Source organism: Haplochromis burtoni, unplaced genomic scaffold (assembly GCF_018398535.1).
Source record: "Haplochromis burtoni strain Fernald_Lab_line unplaced genomic scaffold, NCSU_Asbu1 Contig_204, whole genome shotgun sequence".
NCBI lineage: Eukaryota > Metazoa > Chordata > Actinopteri > Cichliformes > Cichlidae > Haplochromis > Haplochromis burtoni.
Genome location: NW_024582565.1, coordinates 24,385 through 42,044, shown reverse-complemented (window position 1 = coordinate 42,044; position 17,660 = coordinate 24,385). Strand labels below are relative to the sequence as shown.

General features: G+C 40.9%; 2 protein-coding genes across 3 annotated transcripts in view; one reads left to right on the top strand and one right to left on the bottom strand.

The window, feature by feature from the left end:
• Positions 1-1,028: 1,028 nt before the first annotated feature.
• Positions 1,029-5,193, top strand: gtpbp10 (GTP-binding protein 10 (putative)). Its single transcript, XM_005936035.3, has 10 exons — positions 1,029-1,235; positions 2,056-2,249; positions 2,383-2,474; positions 2,603-2,747; positions 2,847-2,920; positions 3,048-3,100; positions 3,216-3,323; positions 3,413-3,490; positions 3,621-3,744; positions 4,011-5,193. Exons 1-10 carry the CDS (start codon positions 1,203-1,205, stop codon positions 4,220-4,222), a joined length of 1,113 nt encoding a protein of 370 aa, XP_005936097.1. The 5' UTR covers positions 1,029-1,202; the 3' UTR covers positions 4,223-5,193.
• Positions 5,194-6,899: 1,706 nt separating this feature from the next.
• Positions 6,900-17,660, bottom strand: part of adam22 (ADAM metallopeptidase domain 22) — a 23,811-nt gene continuing 13,050 nt past the window's right edge. The window contains exons 18-25 of one of the 2 annotated variants that reach the window (XM_014338003.2): positions 17,299-17,398; positions 16,432-16,522; positions 16,267-16,320; positions 14,731-14,931; positions 14,278-14,378; positions 13,980-14,046; positions 9,798-9,921; positions 6,900-9,575 (exon numbers count right to left, since the gene is read on the bottom strand). In XM_014338003.2, the coding sequence (XP_014193489.2) occupies positions 9,555-9,575; positions 9,798-9,921; positions 13,980-14,046; positions 14,278-14,378; positions 14,731-14,931; positions 16,267-16,320; positions 16,432-16,522; positions 17,299-17,398 (759 nt within the window). In that variant the 3' untranslated portion in view covers positions 6,900-9,554. The remainder of the gene's footprint in view (positions 9,576-9,797; positions 9,922-13,979; positions 14,047-14,277; positions 14,379-14,730; positions 14,932-16,266; positions 16,321-16,431; positions 16,523-17,298; positions 17,399-17,660) is intronic. The other variant, XM_014338002.2, reaches the window with a different exon arrangement.

The following is a 17,660-nucleotide window of genomic DNA, read 5'->3' as shown; positions in this document are numbered from 1 at the left end:
CGCTAGGTGGGCTTACCTGAGAGAACAGTTTTATTTATAAGACGTGCACTGCTCAAATGTAGGACAGACAGTGATCCCTGCTACAGCTGCATATTATGGTCTGCCTTTATTATTTAAGGACTTAAATATCAAATCTGGCTTTTACAATTTGAATTTTTTTTATTGAGAATGGTTTTGGTTAGAAACTTGCATTTTCTTGAAGTTTTAAAGGTAATATTCAGTGCTGTAGGTCATAGTTGCCAGATTTCTGGACAATACAGCCTGTGTGCGTTTTAGGTTGTGACACACCTATTTTCAGTTACTCTAGATGAAAAACTACATTTAGTTTATTATTGTAACGATATTATTATTTTTACTGTTATCACTATTAAACCTTTATTTAAATAGGTTGTCTCAGTGAGTCTCAGATCTCTTTTTCAAGAGAAAACTGTCTAGGACCAAAGCACATAGAGACATTACACAATCTTGTGAAAAACAAAGTACACCCTCTTACATTCCTTAATGTTTAATGTATCAGGACATTTTAAAATAAATCTGATTCTTAGCAGGTCCTAAAATTAGGCAAATACAACCTCAGATCAACACCAAGACGTGAAACAGTGTTATTATTTAATTTAAAAAATGCAGAAAGCAGTGTGTGAAAAATTGAGTACACCTTTACTACCTTTATAGGGATATAGCATATTAATAAATAATCCTTAAAAGTTTATATATGTCCTCAGCAGATAAAAAATGCACTCATAAAACAGGCTTAAAAATAAATTCATACAAATCAATAAGTCATTCCTCATCAGTTTTTTGTACTAGTATTTGTTGACCAAGCTCACTCTGAACCAGTATGTGGCAAAGGCAAAAAATAATAATAATAATGTTGGAAGAATAGATTTTATCCTTTTGTTAAAAATATATACAAACAATTTGGCTTTTTTAATTTCTTTTAACAGCTTGCATAATCACTTATAAAACCGCTGATTCTCCCTCTGCTCTTAAGATAAAGGAAACATCCATTTGACACATCCCTGGTTAAGGTGAAGTTGATTCACAGTTAGTGAGAATGGGAGCCCCGCCTCCCCGCTTCATCATCCAATAAGCGGAGAGAAAAGAACCACTACTTCCTGTCCCCGATCCAAACACATGTACGTATGCTAGCAGTTAGCTTTGGCGAAAATAATTCTTAAGAGTGGCAATAAGTGCCACTGAAGATGGTTCACATCACTAGGATCTGCTTACGGAAGGTGAGTGCTATAGAAGATTTGTACTCTGAATGTCACATATTTAACGGGGGATATTATACGGTTTTTGACATTAGCTGGAAAGCTAACTGTCAACGCTAAATACACCAAGCAGTAATCGTGTTTGTCTCTCATGTGGTATGTTAGATGATACACCAACTATCTCTATAGCTATTGCACATGAGCAGCCTGCTGGAGATTGTTTGTAGGGCTCTGCCAGCTCTCCTCCTCACACAGAGGGGCAGACACCAGTCCTGCTGTTGAGATGATGCCCTGTCCAGCTCTCCTTGAGTAAATATCAATTTCCTGCTGTCTCATCCACACTCCTGATATTGTGCTGGGAGGCTTGGCTAACCTTTTTTGTGGCTGCACATATATGAACGTGCCATCCTCGAGGAGTTTTTGAGCACTCTAGTTGCTCATCAATGCGCCACTGATCAATACACCTGTCAACCCAGAAAAGTTTTCTGTATGGACTACGTCATGTTACCAAAATAAAGTACATACACACAAATAAAGTACATCAAGTAAACAGTAAAACAACAATAAAGCCCCTATAGACTATACATAGGCACATATTTGTATATTTAAACTCATATATAAAATATATATGAGTTACTGTTTAGCTTGAGTGGACTGAAGAAAATACGAAGGATGCTCAAGCTGCTGTCAGATTTCATTATTCTTGTGAGATATGTAGGTCGCACTCTGGTAAATGATGTCAGTAAAACTTTTGAAAGATTCAATCACTTGAAGTTGCCTGTTAGGATCTCTGGTGTTCTTCGATTTCTTAATACCAGTCTGTGTCTTTGACTCTTTGCAGTATGGAAACTTTGTTGACAATCTGCGGCTGTATGTCCGTGGAGGCAGTGGAGGGATGGGTTTACCCCGCCTTGGAGGTCAAGGAGGGAAAGGGGGAGATGTTTGGGTGGTGGCGACAAAGAACATGACCTTAAAAAGGATAAAGGACAAATTCCCACAAAAACGTTTTGTAGCGGACGCAGGAGCCAACAGCGGGTAGAAATACAATTTTTATTTTAAATTCTGTCGATCATTAAAAAATGTCTATTTTTCAGACCTTCATAGAGGTTTTGAAATAGTCCTGTAAGCACGAGAGAGTGAGAGCTGTTTGGATCTCTTTTATCAACAGCGTTCGAGCTCTGAAAGGAGAAAGAGGGGCAGACAAGGAGATCCTTGCTCCTGTCGGTATCACCGTCACCACTGATGAAAGCAGAACACTCGGTACGTCAAATCTTTCACAGTCAGTCATGTGAATCTTGTTTTTTCTAACAGAAAAAGAACTGCCAGTGCAGTAGCTACCTGACTTTTGCAGTGAAGCTTCTTATTTCCTCTACCATTCTTCTTACAAGGTGACTTGAATGTGGAGGGCGATCGTGTGATGGTGGCAAAAGGAGGATCAGGAGGCTCGCTGTACTCTGCGTTTCAGCCCAGTAAAGGCGAGGCTAAACACATCAGACTGGACCTCAAGCTTATAGCAGACATGGGCCTTGTGGGGTGAGAATAGAGGGGGAACAAACCACACTAACTGAATTCTGCTGAGGTTCAGATTAGCAAAGGGGAACATCTGATTTTGTTCTGTTAAATCAACACCAGGTTCCCGAATGCAGGAAAGTCCTCTCTGCTGACAGCCTTGTCTAACGCCACGCCTCAGATTGCCAGCTATGCTTGTGAGAAGACAACCACACGCATATAGAAAAAGAAAACGTGTCTTTTTTTAAATTCTCAAAATATGCTTTGAAAGAAGAAATAATTCTGTGTTTCATTAAACTTTAATATTTTTCTGCCGTTTCACAGTCACAACCTTGAAACCAGAGATTGGCAAACTGATATATGACGATTATAAGCAGGTACAAGAATTCCACGTGTTGCCTTGTGCTGTAACTGTCTGCGAAAACATTTCTTTTTTCTTTTTACTTGGCTTACTTGATTGTTTGCTCTTTTTTTGGGGGGGGGCGGGTGTAGATTTCTGTTGCTGATCTCCCTGGCTTGATTGAGGGGGCTCACATGAACAAAGGCATGGGCCACAAATTTCTGAAACACGTGGAGAGGACCAAGCAGCTGTTATTTGTGGTGCGTAACTAACACAAACTGTTTTTGCTTTCGGTGTAACCAGGTGAAAATTGCTTCTGATGACAATTTTGCATTTTGTCTGAATGCAGGTCGATGTTTGTGGTTTTCAGCTGGCAAGTAAAACACCGTTTAGGTCAGCCTTCGAAGCTGTGCAGCTTCTAACCAAGGTGAGCCTGAAGCTGCAAAGGCTGATGACTAGTTTTTAGATATTCATTCTGATCTCCTGACTCAATCTTCGCTCCTTTTATTTATTTTTTTGTCCCTCGTTCTCCTCTGCTTTCTGACTGCTGCCTAAAGGAATTGGAGTTGTATAAAGAGGAGCTTTTGTCAAAGCCTGCATTACTGGTGGTGAATAAGATGGACCTGCCTAATGCTGAGGACAAGCTAGCAGAGCTGAAGGAGCAACTACAAAACCCAGAAGGTTAGACTAGAATTAGCACTTATGAGTAGAAAAGTCATTTAGGATTTCTACTTCCAGGGTTCACAGGCGTCCTAGTCTGTTCCAAACATTTCTCTGGCTCTGTCTGAGCCATGCCGTTTGCTCTGTCAGATGTCGACACAAGCGGCATGATGACTTTTTCGTTTTCATGCATCTGAACTTCCTTTATGTGAGCATATTTTTGCAGTTTGTTGGGAGGAAAAATTGGTTTTGAGAGTATTTCTGTTCCTTTTCTTTCCCCTGTACAGAGTTCTCTGATCTGCTCCCTGAAGATATGATACCACAGAACTATTTGACCTTCAGACACGTGGTTCCCGTTTCTGCAATCACCGGGTTTGGCATCAGCCACCTTAAGAGCTGCGTTCGACAGTCCCTCGATGAAGACGCAGCCTTAGAAGTTAAAGCCACTCATCGAGAAAAGCTGCAAGCACTGAGGAAGCAGTCACAAGGACGTGCGTGAGTAACGTAGACGACATCAAGCATCATCACGCAGGACTTTGCAGATAAACATCCTCTACCACGAAGCTCCTGGGAGAGCAAAACCACTTCAATTTATACAAGTGATGGAGGTCTCTGCTTGGAGATAATCAAATTCTCACTGACTGATGCAAACTCCATCTTTATTTATTTAAAAGTGATGTGTTGTATAAGGCTGATAAAACTTTGTGAATATCATAGAAATTCACAGGCTGGTGCATAAAAGGATTATAGTCAAGATGACTACATTAAATGATAAATACAATATATTCAGTTTCATACTACAATTTAAAATGTTTTTATTATTATCGATTTATGTTTTGTGCATACTCAGCTGCATCGTCTGTTTCACTTTAAATGGGGGCATAATCTACAATTCAAAGAACATGCAGTGTTGCAGAAAACTTGAAACTAGCGATTTAGGCCATAAACTTATTAGGAACATGTTAACTGAGATAGTTTGTTTGCTGTAGGCTTATATAGAGTCTGATTTAATTTGCAACCAAGCAGGAACCTCAGTAATGACCAATTGAGGCTGGCTCCAGCAGTGAGTCAGTCGTCACAGACTCCCACGTTAAAATGCTCAACAGCATTAACACATCCTGATGCAAAAATGGGTTTTGTCCTCATTGTTTCCCCCTTCAAAGCAATTCCAGTGGGGGTGAATCTTTGCTATAACTAAACAGTTTCATCGCTGATAAGACCTAAAGGTAAGAGTTTGGTTGCTTTGCTTGGCAGGTGTACCGACACAGGTAACCCGTTCCTTTCCACTTGGCCTCATTTCCGCTAATTTGAGTGACTGAACTGGATCTCCTGACTGTTTTTCGATCAGTCATATGGTTTGCTGTGAGGTACAGCCTGGGCTAAGGGTTCACTCAACTTTTTGACAGGGGGAAATTTTAGTTTTTATAAGGATGCGAGTTACAATGAGCAAATAAACTTGAAGCAAATTTGTGTTTGGTGATTTTTGGTTTTATTGCTAGCAAACATTTAGTACAAAGATGTAATCGATTTAACAAATTTCCTTACTTTTTGTGCTAAGTTTACATGTGTCTGTGCAGTGCACCCATGTAGTTTCTGGGTGCACATGCTAGCATTGCATGAGAAAATACAGTAGTACTAAATATGGACACTCCAAGCTCCAAAAGAAAAATGCAAGTGTCAAGTCCAAAACCAGTAGATGATATCTTACCGGCCGTGTATGTTGTCTTTAACTCATTGGTCACCTTATTAGGTACACCTTGTTAATATCAGGTTTGACCCCCTTTTTAATTATTAGTAGCTTTCAGTACTGCTTTAATTCTTCATGGCAGATTCAACAAGATGCTGGAAACAGTCATCAGATTTTGCTACATATTGTCATGACAACTGCTGCAGATTTGTTGGCTGCACATCCATGATGTGAATCTCCTGTTCCACCACATCTCAAAGGGGATCAACCTTATTGAGATCTGCTAACACAAATACTCAGATGGACCATGGGGTTTGAACAGTGCTTGGGGGTTGCCCAAGAACACTGAGCGGGTCCATGCTTCCATGCAGTTTATGCCAAATTGACCGTACTGTCTGAATGTCGCAGTAGAAATCGAGCAGGCATTGTTTAATCTCTTGTTGAATTCTAGTAAGCTCTTTTTCTTAGCTGACAGCAGTGGCACTTCATGCGGTCTTCTGCTACTGTAACCCATCTGCTTCAAGGTTTGATGTGTTGTTCATACAGAGATGCTCTTCTGCATACCTTGGTTTGGTGTGCTCTGACTGCTGACAAAGACATTTAAGCCCAGAGAACTGCCACTCACTGGATATTTTCTCTTAGTCAATTCTCTGCAAATTCTCAAATGGTTGTTGGGAAAATCCCAGTAGATCAGTTATTTGTGAAATACTCAAACCAACACATCTGGGATCAATAGCCATGTCACATTAAAAGTCACCTAAGTCACTTTTCTTCCCCATTCTGTTTCAACTTCAGCATTCATCTTGACCATGTCTACATGCATTGATCTGCTGCCATGTGATTGGCTGATTAGATATTTGCTTTAACAAGCAGTTTAAGAGATGTACCTAATAAAGTAGCCAGTGCATGCGTGTCTTTGTGATGACAGAAAATTGGCATGCCACTATACTTGTGGGGACCAACAGTGACTTATGGGGACAAAGTGCCCGTCTCCACGAATTTGAAGGCATTTTTGAGACTCAAAATGTGGTTTTATTGTCAGGGTTACATTTAGGTTTAGGGTTAGACATTCATTTTTGATGGTTAGGGTAAGCATTATGTCAATTAGATGTCCTCACTAAGGTGTGTGTGTGTGTGCGCATGTGCGTGCGAGTGTGTCTGTCTGTCTGTCTGTGTAAATATATGGTCTATAATTTGCAACCAGTAGAGTCAGGTTTCTTTTAAACCTACAGACTATGATGCTCTTACAGTCTGATTTTCGGGTTACCCCAGTTTGTACCTCAACACAGGGTAGAGATGTAAAGCATACTACAGTATATAAAATGCTAAGGGGCCGAGGAGTATTGTGCAGAGTGACTTAAATGTTTTCATAACACTGAGAATTAAACTGTCATGTAACCCTCATTCAGCTGAATCAGGTTTTATTAACTGGTTATCAAACCATCCTGGGAAATCCAGAAGATAATAGAAATGTCTGCACAGACAGAGGTGTTGATGAAAGTTTTATTTTATATTAAATATATTACAATACTGAATGATAAAGAGGAAAAAATATGGGGATTTTTGCATCATCAGTCTGTACAGCATACAGGCAAATTAAAAAATAAAAAAAGACAACTGCAGTGTCTGAATTAGTACATATGGGGCTCTTTAGGGTTCCTGGAGCAGAGTGCTGATGATTCTGGTGTGATGGGAACGCATGGCTGAGACTGGGTGGTACACAAATACATTCAAGTCTCTGGCCAGACAGCTGCTCTGCAGGGATCGGTCAGTCCAGCTGTGTGCGGAGGCAGATATGTTTGGAGTAACACCTGTACAATCACACAAATCACTACTGCCTGCCAAATCACTACTGCCGTCCTCGATGGAGAATCCTGTAGAGTTTTGCCCAAGGCACCAGGACAAATGTCTCGCTGCTGCACAGTATTATGATGTTAGAAACATTTGTAAGGAGCTCAGCGATGATGCTCTCCCCAGCCTGGGGAAGCCCAGAAAGATCACTGGGCCGCTGGACACCGATAGTAAGACCAGAGGAACAAAAATAAAGAAAGTTCTGGTAGAAGGCAAATCATGAGCCCAGACAGCAACATGTGTCCAAACCTTACATCAGCACGTAGCATCGTATCAGCACATGCGTAAGGAACAACGGCTTCTATTGGCCCCAAAGGACAAAGGTGATGAAACGAAATGCTCTCCATCAAACTCATCAACCCACGTAATTACAATAATGCACTTAATTAATGTTTAAATAGCTGCTGTACATAATGCTGAGGGGGAAAAGGTGAACATTACAAAGGTACTTAATAATAAAAAAAAGATACTAGTAGCAATATTAATCCAATATTGTGAAGCTCATATTACCTATACAGTCCTAATGCATACATGAATTACAAATGTAAAAGTGCCCACACTGGAACAAAAGCTAACAACAGTAAAATGACAAACATGAGGCCTTGACACAACAGTTTCTCCACAGTGTAGAGTACTGACTGTACAAAGAACTTGTTGGTGAGCGGGATTTGCATCCAGAAAAAAAAAAACCCACCTTAAATAATTACACTGGCACAACAGTTAGCTTCGAACCACCTGCCATGAGCTTTACAAGCAACTGTGGTACACAGACCCATTAAAAACAACAGGAAAAGGCAATAGGGGGGAAAGACTCATCCTGTGACATGCTCATTTCCTGTTATGACCTCATAAAGAGCCTACCGGCGAAATAATCTGATATAGATCTGTCATGCTGTTGGGTCTTCGTAAGCTCGAACAGCAAGCACTGTACAGCATAGTTAATCATTTACAAGGCTAAATATCTCAGTTGTCACAGCTAAATTCAAAATGCGCATTTCAGTCAATTTCCAGATGCTGGCTGAGGCGGGTCACCAGCCAGATGTTCAATTACTCACATTCAAGTGGCTGCCACTGGAAAAATGGGAGTGCAGCCGTCTCAAACACACAAACACCTTGTCACCATCATTGGGAAATTTTCAGGAAATTACGTGAGTGACAAGCGGCACATCTATAACTACGCCAAACACATCTCGTCCGTTCGTTTCACTCGGGAACGGGACGTAAAACTAATAAAAATGTAGCTAAATTAATATCGATCGAGAACGGTCTTAGCGACGCTCTTATTAATGTGCCACAGTCAACATCGCTGGATGTCTGTGTGTGTGTCTCACAGAGATGCATGAAAATAGTGGCTAAGGTAAAAAATAAACACACATTCTGCTGTGGATGGAGAAGGCTATAGAGGTCACAGTCACAGAGCGGGAGAAACCCAGACTGCAGGGTCTCTGAACTTATCTACAAATCAACAGGAAACAAAGAAATGCCTCTCTCTCTGTCTTTTTGTCTTTCATAACAAAAGAAAACCCATACTCTGTGTGTATTTTACTGTACATATTTACACACAAACCAAAGGGAGGAACAGCAGAGTGGGGTCCATGTTGCGGTGATACAATATGAGTTACCTTTAGTGGAGAGAAAGCATTAAGCCTACAGACGTTATAAAATCACAGCCCCATTTGCATGCTTTCCTTTCGGGTCAGACCGCTGTCCGTCTCGTCTTTTCGGTAGGAGGGAGTTGCCGATAAACACGGTCGTCTCATGCATACAGTGTTGGCGTTTCTACAGTAATTCACGTCAAAATGATCCGACACAGATCCGGCGATGGCCTGGCTCCCACAGCTCCTTTCAGAGAGGAGCCTGTACAATTCAGATGGGATGATGCTGAAGTGAATACGACATGAGACAAGCTAAAGAGGGTTAAGGGTGGTGTGGGGGTTTTGGGTGGGGTTGTGTCGCGTTGGTGAAGCTTTAAGCAGACAGCAGGAACAGCTCAGTCTGAGCTCCAGCTGGTCTGGAGAGGATGTGGAGCTGGTGTCTCTGCCGGGACTCCACATCGTCACGTAGAGATCCACTGAATGAGGCTGTTTGGCAATACGGCCTCGCAGATGCTTGGTCACATTAACTCAAACTCAAACTCTGCCTGTTTCCTGTCCAGTGGGTGGGTGGGGCTCTCTCTCTTTTTCCTCTTTAGTCGCTTAGAGTCAATTTTGTATCGTTTTTGTGTTTGTTCATTCATAGAAAAGGAGAGATGTGTAGTTCTTTATAGTCTTGTGCAGAGAGGGCAAGACAGCTGTTATATTGAGGTCTCCCACAACTGGAAATAGAAGAGAAGAAAGAGAAGCCTTTTAGCATCTCCCAAAGTTTACTGCTGGTCGGTCACATCACTTCCTTTTTCCACAGAGTTCAGGCTGGACTTACAGTTCTGCTGTTTTCCTTAAACCTTATGTCATTATAACGTGCTTCAGTAGTTTCATTCGCACACACAACCACCATTAAATGCATAAATCCCTGTATTGTGTTTCTGATTGATACTTACCCTGGCACTCTGCCTGTTGGCTTTCCTCTGGTCATCGGGGAGAGGAGGCATAGGGTATGGGTACCTCCTGCTGGATGCAATAGATCCTGTGGAGGAGGTGGGAGACTTGGCAGGCGATAGCGTCCTGAGAAAAGAAATAAAGTGATCGTGATGTGACGTGATCATAAAGCTATTGCCCCCTTTTTTTTTTAGTTAGGGTAGGACTAAGATGTCCAAAGACACAGATACATAAATCAGGTTAGATCTGTGACTTTGGGCAACATCCTCCTTCAGCTGCTCCACCTATTCAGTTTTCACCTTCCTAAATAGCGAGTTTGCTCCTAGAAGCTGCTCACCAGAAAGCAAAGAGACAAAATTATAAAATAATCACTCCAAAAAATGTTTAGCTTTTAAGAGCAAACCCTGTGCATGACATGTATTTATTTACACAGCAGTAAACAGTTCCCGGCTGCAGTGTGGGCACAGTCATAGTTCCCTTCATGCTTCACCGTCTCACAGCATTTTCGGCAAGCGCCAACACACTCTTAGCTAGAAGCTGCAGAACAATAACTTTAGCCACTGTGGACAAAGCATGCTGCTAAAGGTAACTTCTGCTCTAAGCTTAGCTGGTGTGTTGTCTTGATGGGATAGCTCAATCTGCGGGAGCATGAAAAGGCGACTGGGACAGCAGGCCAGACCGGAGCTGGGTAAAAAAAAAACAAAAGACCAAGAGTCAGAGGAAGAGGTCCAGTCCAGTGAAACAGCAGCAGAAAGCCTGCAGCAGAAAGCCTGCAGCGTGTGCAGCGGCTTCTATACATCACTGCACCGTGGTGACTGAATGGTCCTGGGTTGGCCAAAATGATGGAAAGACCAGAGCAATTTGACGGCAGGTTGCAGAAGTTATTTTTTTCTCCTCGCATGAAGGAACTTTGAAGTGTTTAAACCTTTAACGTGTCTCTTCTGTAAAACAGTGGCATCTGATCAGCTTCATATTCATTTTGTAGCTTACTGTTGGTCTATTTCCTTTTCTAAGTCTTTTTACAGAGGATTCAATATTCAGTTTGCAGTTAAAAGTTCTGCAACCTGCTGCTCCATGTCTCTTCATTTTTTGGGCTGTTTCTACTCTAGGTTAGAAGAGGGAGAGGGTTAGAAATGTGCGCCTGGACAGTGAAGGTCTATAGATTCCAGTGTTGGTTTGCTGTTTACTGATGTTTGGGGGGTTTTAGCGAGCTTCAGCTTGTGTTTCTAACCATCTATAGACCTTGGGCACGATCAGAGATTTTGCCACAACAGCGCAATGATGATGTCAGAGCGGCACCCGAAATATCTGGCTCTGCGGTGACATCACACTGACGCGACGGCTCGTGAGGTCACTGTGAGCGAGGCGGAGGGCCGAACAACACAAAACACTTACTGACGGAACAACATTGAACATGCAGAGGTAACAAGAGACTGGGAGGGAGGGAGGAGAGCAAAGAAGGGAATAAGGAGAAATTAGGAATAAAAATGACTGGATTATAGTTTTACACTAGCATAGACAGTAATAGCCATCTTTGTTTTTGCATCAATACAATAAAGCAGGAAAATAAAAGTCTGCAACTTAAAAATTCAGCACTTGAGTTGTAAGAAAAAAAGTAAAGTTTAAAAATGTCTCTTCATCATCCTTATTTATGCACAGTGGCAACCTTTTCTCAGTTGCAACATGCCATTCTCTGAGATATAGCTTTGAATTGTCTCCAGAAAAGAAAAAAAGACCAGATTGGCACTAAGCCTTCCTTTCCAAACCACAAATCAAACCAAAAAGTGAGGGAGTTTTTAGACAAGCGTGTGGGGTATACAGGACGTGGTCCGAGGTAATACCTAAGGTAAGGTCCTTGAGTGTTTCTATTCACATCTTCTACCCATTTAGTTACATCATAAAACTCTGTTTTGAGGCGAGGGGTTAAATACCTGTGGGAGGGTTGAGGGGGAGGGAAGTTAAAGGGACACAACACAAGGTGAGGGGGAGAAGAGAGAAAAGAAAGGAAGAAAAAAGAAACGGACAGAAATTTCTCCAGAAATAAGCGAGTGTGAGGGGGTGGGGGTGAGGTAAGGGGAAGGGAGAGAGGAAGAGGAAATATTTTAGGAAAGCAGAGCAGAGCAAAGATATTCTGAACAAGATGCAATTGAGGAAAAAATGGTGAGAAGATGGCAGACAGACCTGTGTGTGGTTTCAGATGAAAACGGCACTATGAAAATCACAAACACCTGTGTCGCGTGTTACAGGCTCGGTTGCATGTTGGTCTCATCATTCCAAGCAGCTATAGCTTCTTTGCCACTCCGGCAGTCTCATGCTTATATCGAGAACATGTGCACTACACACTACTCCTTATGCCAAGACCTTCAGACGCACAAACCGACCGACATACGAGGCTGGGAGGCAGCTGATGCACACAGCTCACTGTGCATTCACAGTCAACAGGCAGGTATGCACATATCTTATTTGTTCACAGGCTGTAGGTAAAGTCTAAAAGATTTAAAGCTTCGGCCTCAAAAGCCAAACAGAAGCTTAGAGTTCACGTTGATAGAGCAGGTCAATGTGAACAATGCAAAACGAGATACAATTACATTTTTCTGTCTGATACAAACAGAAGCATCGTTTCATTTTCTTTACAGAAATTATTTAATGACAAGAATATCAAACTTTATCATTTATTTGTTGACTGTCAACAAATCTAATAAAAAGACCAAAACCAACAATAAACTGATTGAGCATACGTGTTCTACCCTCTCTGTCTCCATTTAACTGTGGCCAAAGATGAAAAGCCACAAATAAAAAAAAAGTCATAATAATTAATTGTTGCCCACACAATACTGAAACTGCACACTGCTGTTATAATAAACACAAGCACTGCAGTTAAGTCTCTTCCTGCTAATGTTATGATTTCTACAAACACAGTAATGGTCTGAAGCATTCAGGTGTGTTTTAATACACAAATAATACAATCTTCCCAAGACCAGACGTCTCAGTAAGTTCTCCCCGAGCTCAGACAGTGTAATTCTCAAAGAAACTGCTTAAAACTCAAGAGCTACGTCTCAGACTCAACAGGCATCAGTTAGCTTGTTATTTGTTAAAGTTCATGACAGCACAAATGAAAAAAGACTGAACTTGTTTGGCTAGTTTGGAAGAGTTACCAGTACAAAGCCTTGTTTCTGAAGAAAAACAAGTTGGCAACATGGCTTAGGTTTGCAGAGTTGCATCTTATCAACAACAACATTCCTTCAATTGTGTCCTTTGGACAGATAAGACCAAAGTGGAGATGTTTGGCCATAATGCACAGCACCTTATTTGGAGAAAACCAAACACCGCATATCAGCACAAACACCTCATACCAACTGGCAAGCATGGTGGTGGAGGGGTTATGATTTGGGCCAAGCCGAGCTTGATCCAGGCCAAGCTTTAGCTGTTAGATAGATGACTCGAGAAAGCTTTGGTACAGAAGAGTGCATGGTTGACCTCTTCTGTACCAAAGCTTTCTTGAGTCATCTGTCCAACAGCTAAAGCTTGGCCTGGGTCATGCAACAGGACAATGATCCCAAGCCTGCAGCGTGTGCAGTGGCAAAGCTGTGAGAGAGACAGACAGATGTGCATAGAGTCCTGCAAAAACTTTTTTTTCATATGACTGTATATGTGCATATGAACATGCAGACTCTGTGGGTCATTGGTAGTCACATCACATGGCAGTAAACAGTTGACTTGGAGAGCAAAGGAGGGAATGCAGCACAGAAATGTCATCTTGAAACTATCAACTAACTTCTGATATAGCTTTCGATTTGATTACCTTTATAAAATCGTATCTGCATTCATAAACAGTGCACGGTCTTGGCACAGACACCTGCTGGCCTAAACTGTCATCCTCAGAGTCTGGCTGTCTGGCCAAGACTGAAGGGTTCCCAATGTGACTGCCAGTGTTGTAAATATAACTATTCAGTAATCCACAGGTGAAAATACTGATCTAAATTTGCTCCTTTTCCCTAAAAGCTGTTGGTTTTGGTCTTTTTGTGAGATTTACTGAAATAAAGAATGAAAATTATAAAGATAATGTCAGCTTGATTCTTTAATAGATCCTGATACATTAGTGTTTTTTACTGCGGTGTCTCTCTATCTGCAAGTAGAGCGTTCACTGACATCACAACTTAATCAGTTTCCCAAATATTACTTACTCTGTGGAGTTCGAGCGAGCACGGAACTTCTTTCCTTTCAGTTTCTTACGATTACCGCTCAGGTTTCCTGAAGACAAACAAAACAGAAGTGCACATTTAGATTCACATGCTAAGTATTTAATGGGATGATAATGAAAAAGCAGGCCTGTATGAGAAGGGCTACAATTGGTTTGTTAGTTGTGGTTTGAATTTAGCCTAAAGATCAGAACGTGAGTTAAATTCTTTCACTGTTTCCTGTCCTGAACAAACACATTCATTTTCTTTCATCCTGAGAAACAAAAAAAAAAGCACAGCTTACCTTGCCACGAGTTGCTTCTTGGTCGCCCATTTTCACAGATGTCAGTGATGTGTTTGGCATCTGGAATTCTCTCACTCCACGAGTGGGACAGGCCATTAGATCTAGGTCACATGAGAGAAGGAAAAAAAAAAAAGTTCAGTAACGTCTTCCTAAGATGCTGCAAGTCTGCTGCAAATGAGGCTAAAATGAGGCTGAGGTAAATGAATCAGAAGATGAAGATGCCATGTCATCATTATGAGCCATGAAAACATTTCATGACAGATGAATATGACATGAGATGAAAGCACTTGATGCAAAACTGCCAAAATGCTCACAGTTTTCTGCATTTTGGTCTTTTCCAGAAAAAGGTAAGACACCTAATGAAAGCACGAAAACATGTTGAGCTCATCTACACCGGTGATGCACACGCACACACTTGCCAGCAAATGAATGAGTGATGGTGAGATGGCACACCTGAAGGCAAACAGTGAGCGGTTCTGAGAAATGGATGGGATGGAGGGAGTGAAGGACGGGGTGCAAATCTGCAGGTGCGACAGGCAGGCTGACCTCTTCTTGGAGCTGCAGCCCGAGTTTGTGCTTACACCCGGAGGCATGTCGCTGTAAAATGAATCTGCATCCCCAGGTTTTGTGACATAGTCACCTGGAGGCATTTGCCTGGAAGTACAGAAGAATTCATTTAGATGCTGCAGAGATGAACACCATGACAGGAAACAGCCACCTGCATATATTTTAATTAAAAGCTTTTTATAGTCCATTTATGATCTGTGCCACATTTTGTTTACTTCTACTCTGGTGACTGCTTTGCATTTTTCATGATGTAATATATATATATATATATTATATATATATATAATATATATATGTATTGTCAGATTATTATATATATATATATATATATATATATGTGAGTGCAGGACTTTTAAGTGGGGGAACTTGCACAATCGGTGGCTGACTAAATACTTTTTTGCCCCACTGTATGTTTTCTCTATTTTCTATAATAAAAACACTCATAAGCATTTCAAAGACTTTTACTGGCAATATAAATATGCAAAGAGTGTTTTGGCTACTTCTTGCTTTTTACTTTAAGAAGTGGTACAAAAAACCCAAATGTAAAAGATTTCTGACCTCATTAATAATTGGCTTGTTGAAGGTAATTTTCAAAACAACTTTTCGTGACCTGATATTCGTCACTTTCTTACAACTTTTTCTTGCCAACGATGAAAATAGGTCATACAAATAAATAAAGGATGTCCATAAAATGTATATAAAAGGAAGAAGGACGTTTGTGGAGTGGCCGTTTGGTTTCTTCTATCGAGGAGACAGACCCCAGCGGGGGTTTATTTCTTGCCAGTTGTTTTAGAATTGTAAAAATCAATGAAACAACTTCACCAACCCATGTTTACAAAGCTGAAGAAGTCAATCTGCCTTCTTTTCCAAGCTCTTAAGAGTAAAATGTATCCATTTATAAATGTTACAAATTATGCTAAAAAAGTGAATTACAAGTCTGTTGATTTAAAACTTTGTTATTGTAAATCACCTGCTGGAGCCACATGCAGTACGATCGGGGCCCACCACAGACTCATGGCCCTCATAATGCATATTTTTACATTTGATATTTAGTTTTCCTTTTGATTATATAACTTCATGTAGATGACATTTAAATGCAAGATGATTACTTGTAGCAGATTAGAAAACATTTTTGGTCATTTTTGTTATTATGCAGGGCGGGGATATTTCAGATTTCCTCAGGGTCTCGCTGCAGATTTGTATTTAAGATCTTGCTCCGGGTTTTGGATCATTTGAGCACAAAGAAACGACTGAGTATTAACTACAGGTTTTGTGGTCTTTGCAAAAAAAACAAAACAAAACAAGGAAAGAAAAAGTTACTGAGGGAACAATAACACACTCAAACAAGCTGCAGCTCTGTCATGCACTTTAGAGTCACGCTTTAAATAACAGAGTAAGAAAAAGATGTTAAAGTGTGCAAACCGGCAGAATCTCCGGTGAACCTCAGACTCGATGTAGCATTTCTGCTTGTAGCTCCTGTAAAGAAAACAGCAATCTTATAACAATCCAGAAAGTTCATACTTTTATTTATTATTATTTCCACTCATCACTCATCATCAGACATGCACAAACTATGTGTAGACTCACTTGTAGCACCAGGCTGTTACAGCCAGTATTAGGGCGAGGAAGAGGATAGAGCCCGCAATAGCCCCGATGATGATGTTAGTGCTGTTGATACCTGAGACAGAGGAAGAGAGTAGAGTGGGAAGCCAAATGTGTATTAACTGAGATGTGTGTGTCTCTTGTATCTGGAACAATGCAGACACATGGGGATACACAAACCACAAAACAGTGCAGCAGAGCACAAAAACACAGAACATTTAGCAAGAAAAGTTCATCAGGAAGACACGGGAGAAAAAAAACACCAAAACCTCAGTCACCCTCCAACACTACTCTGAGGGGGAACCTACAAGCGCTTCCCATTCAGGGTAACAATAAAAACTGCTTGCTTCTCAATTGAATGAGGGCTGTAATTATCTAACTGTGATGGGACTGAAGTTGGAGTGAGACAAGACGAGGAGGAGCGGGAAATGACATCAAAGACAAGACAAACACAATGAAAAAGGAACCTAAATCTGACCTCAAATCACTCCGTCAAAGACATCGGCCTGTCGACAAAGAATGAGTGTGAAAATAATGACAAACAAAAAGAATGACATGCAAGGTTCAGTGAATACAAATGCAGCAGGTTTAAAGAGCAGACGTGAGCCCCCAAAAATAACAAAAATTAAAAGACAATTGAAAAGCAACAAAAAGGATGACATATCTGTGGTGAAGTGGAAGGACAATGAAGAAAGAAATGAAACGGGTGTAGCAGGTTGGGAAGAGGGGTGGGGTTTTTACAGAGGGACAAGTGTGCAGAGCAGCCCTGAAATATGACTGGAGGGAAAATGTGATGTAGAGACAGAGGCAGGAACAAGTGGAACAGGTGCAGAGGGCAGATAAAATGTCTACCTGAAACTGAGGCTGTGGTTTTGGCCACAGGAAACATGAAGCTACAATCCTCTCCTGTCCAGCCCTGGTTACACACACACTTCAGCTCATTGCTGCACACCTGCAGGATGAAAATGTAACATAATTAGATATTTGTCGAAGTCTGTTATGGGCACTTTATGGGTCAAAATTCAAGTTGGTCTGATTGCAACCACAAAATATGGTGACTCAAGTCTTTATGTTTCTCAAGTTATTTCAAGTCCACAATCAGGCATCAAAACATTAAAATAAAAAGGAAACCCCGACAGCAGCTAAATAGATACTTCCCAAATACTATAAGTGGGAAACACTTATATTATATTATATTATATTATATTATATTA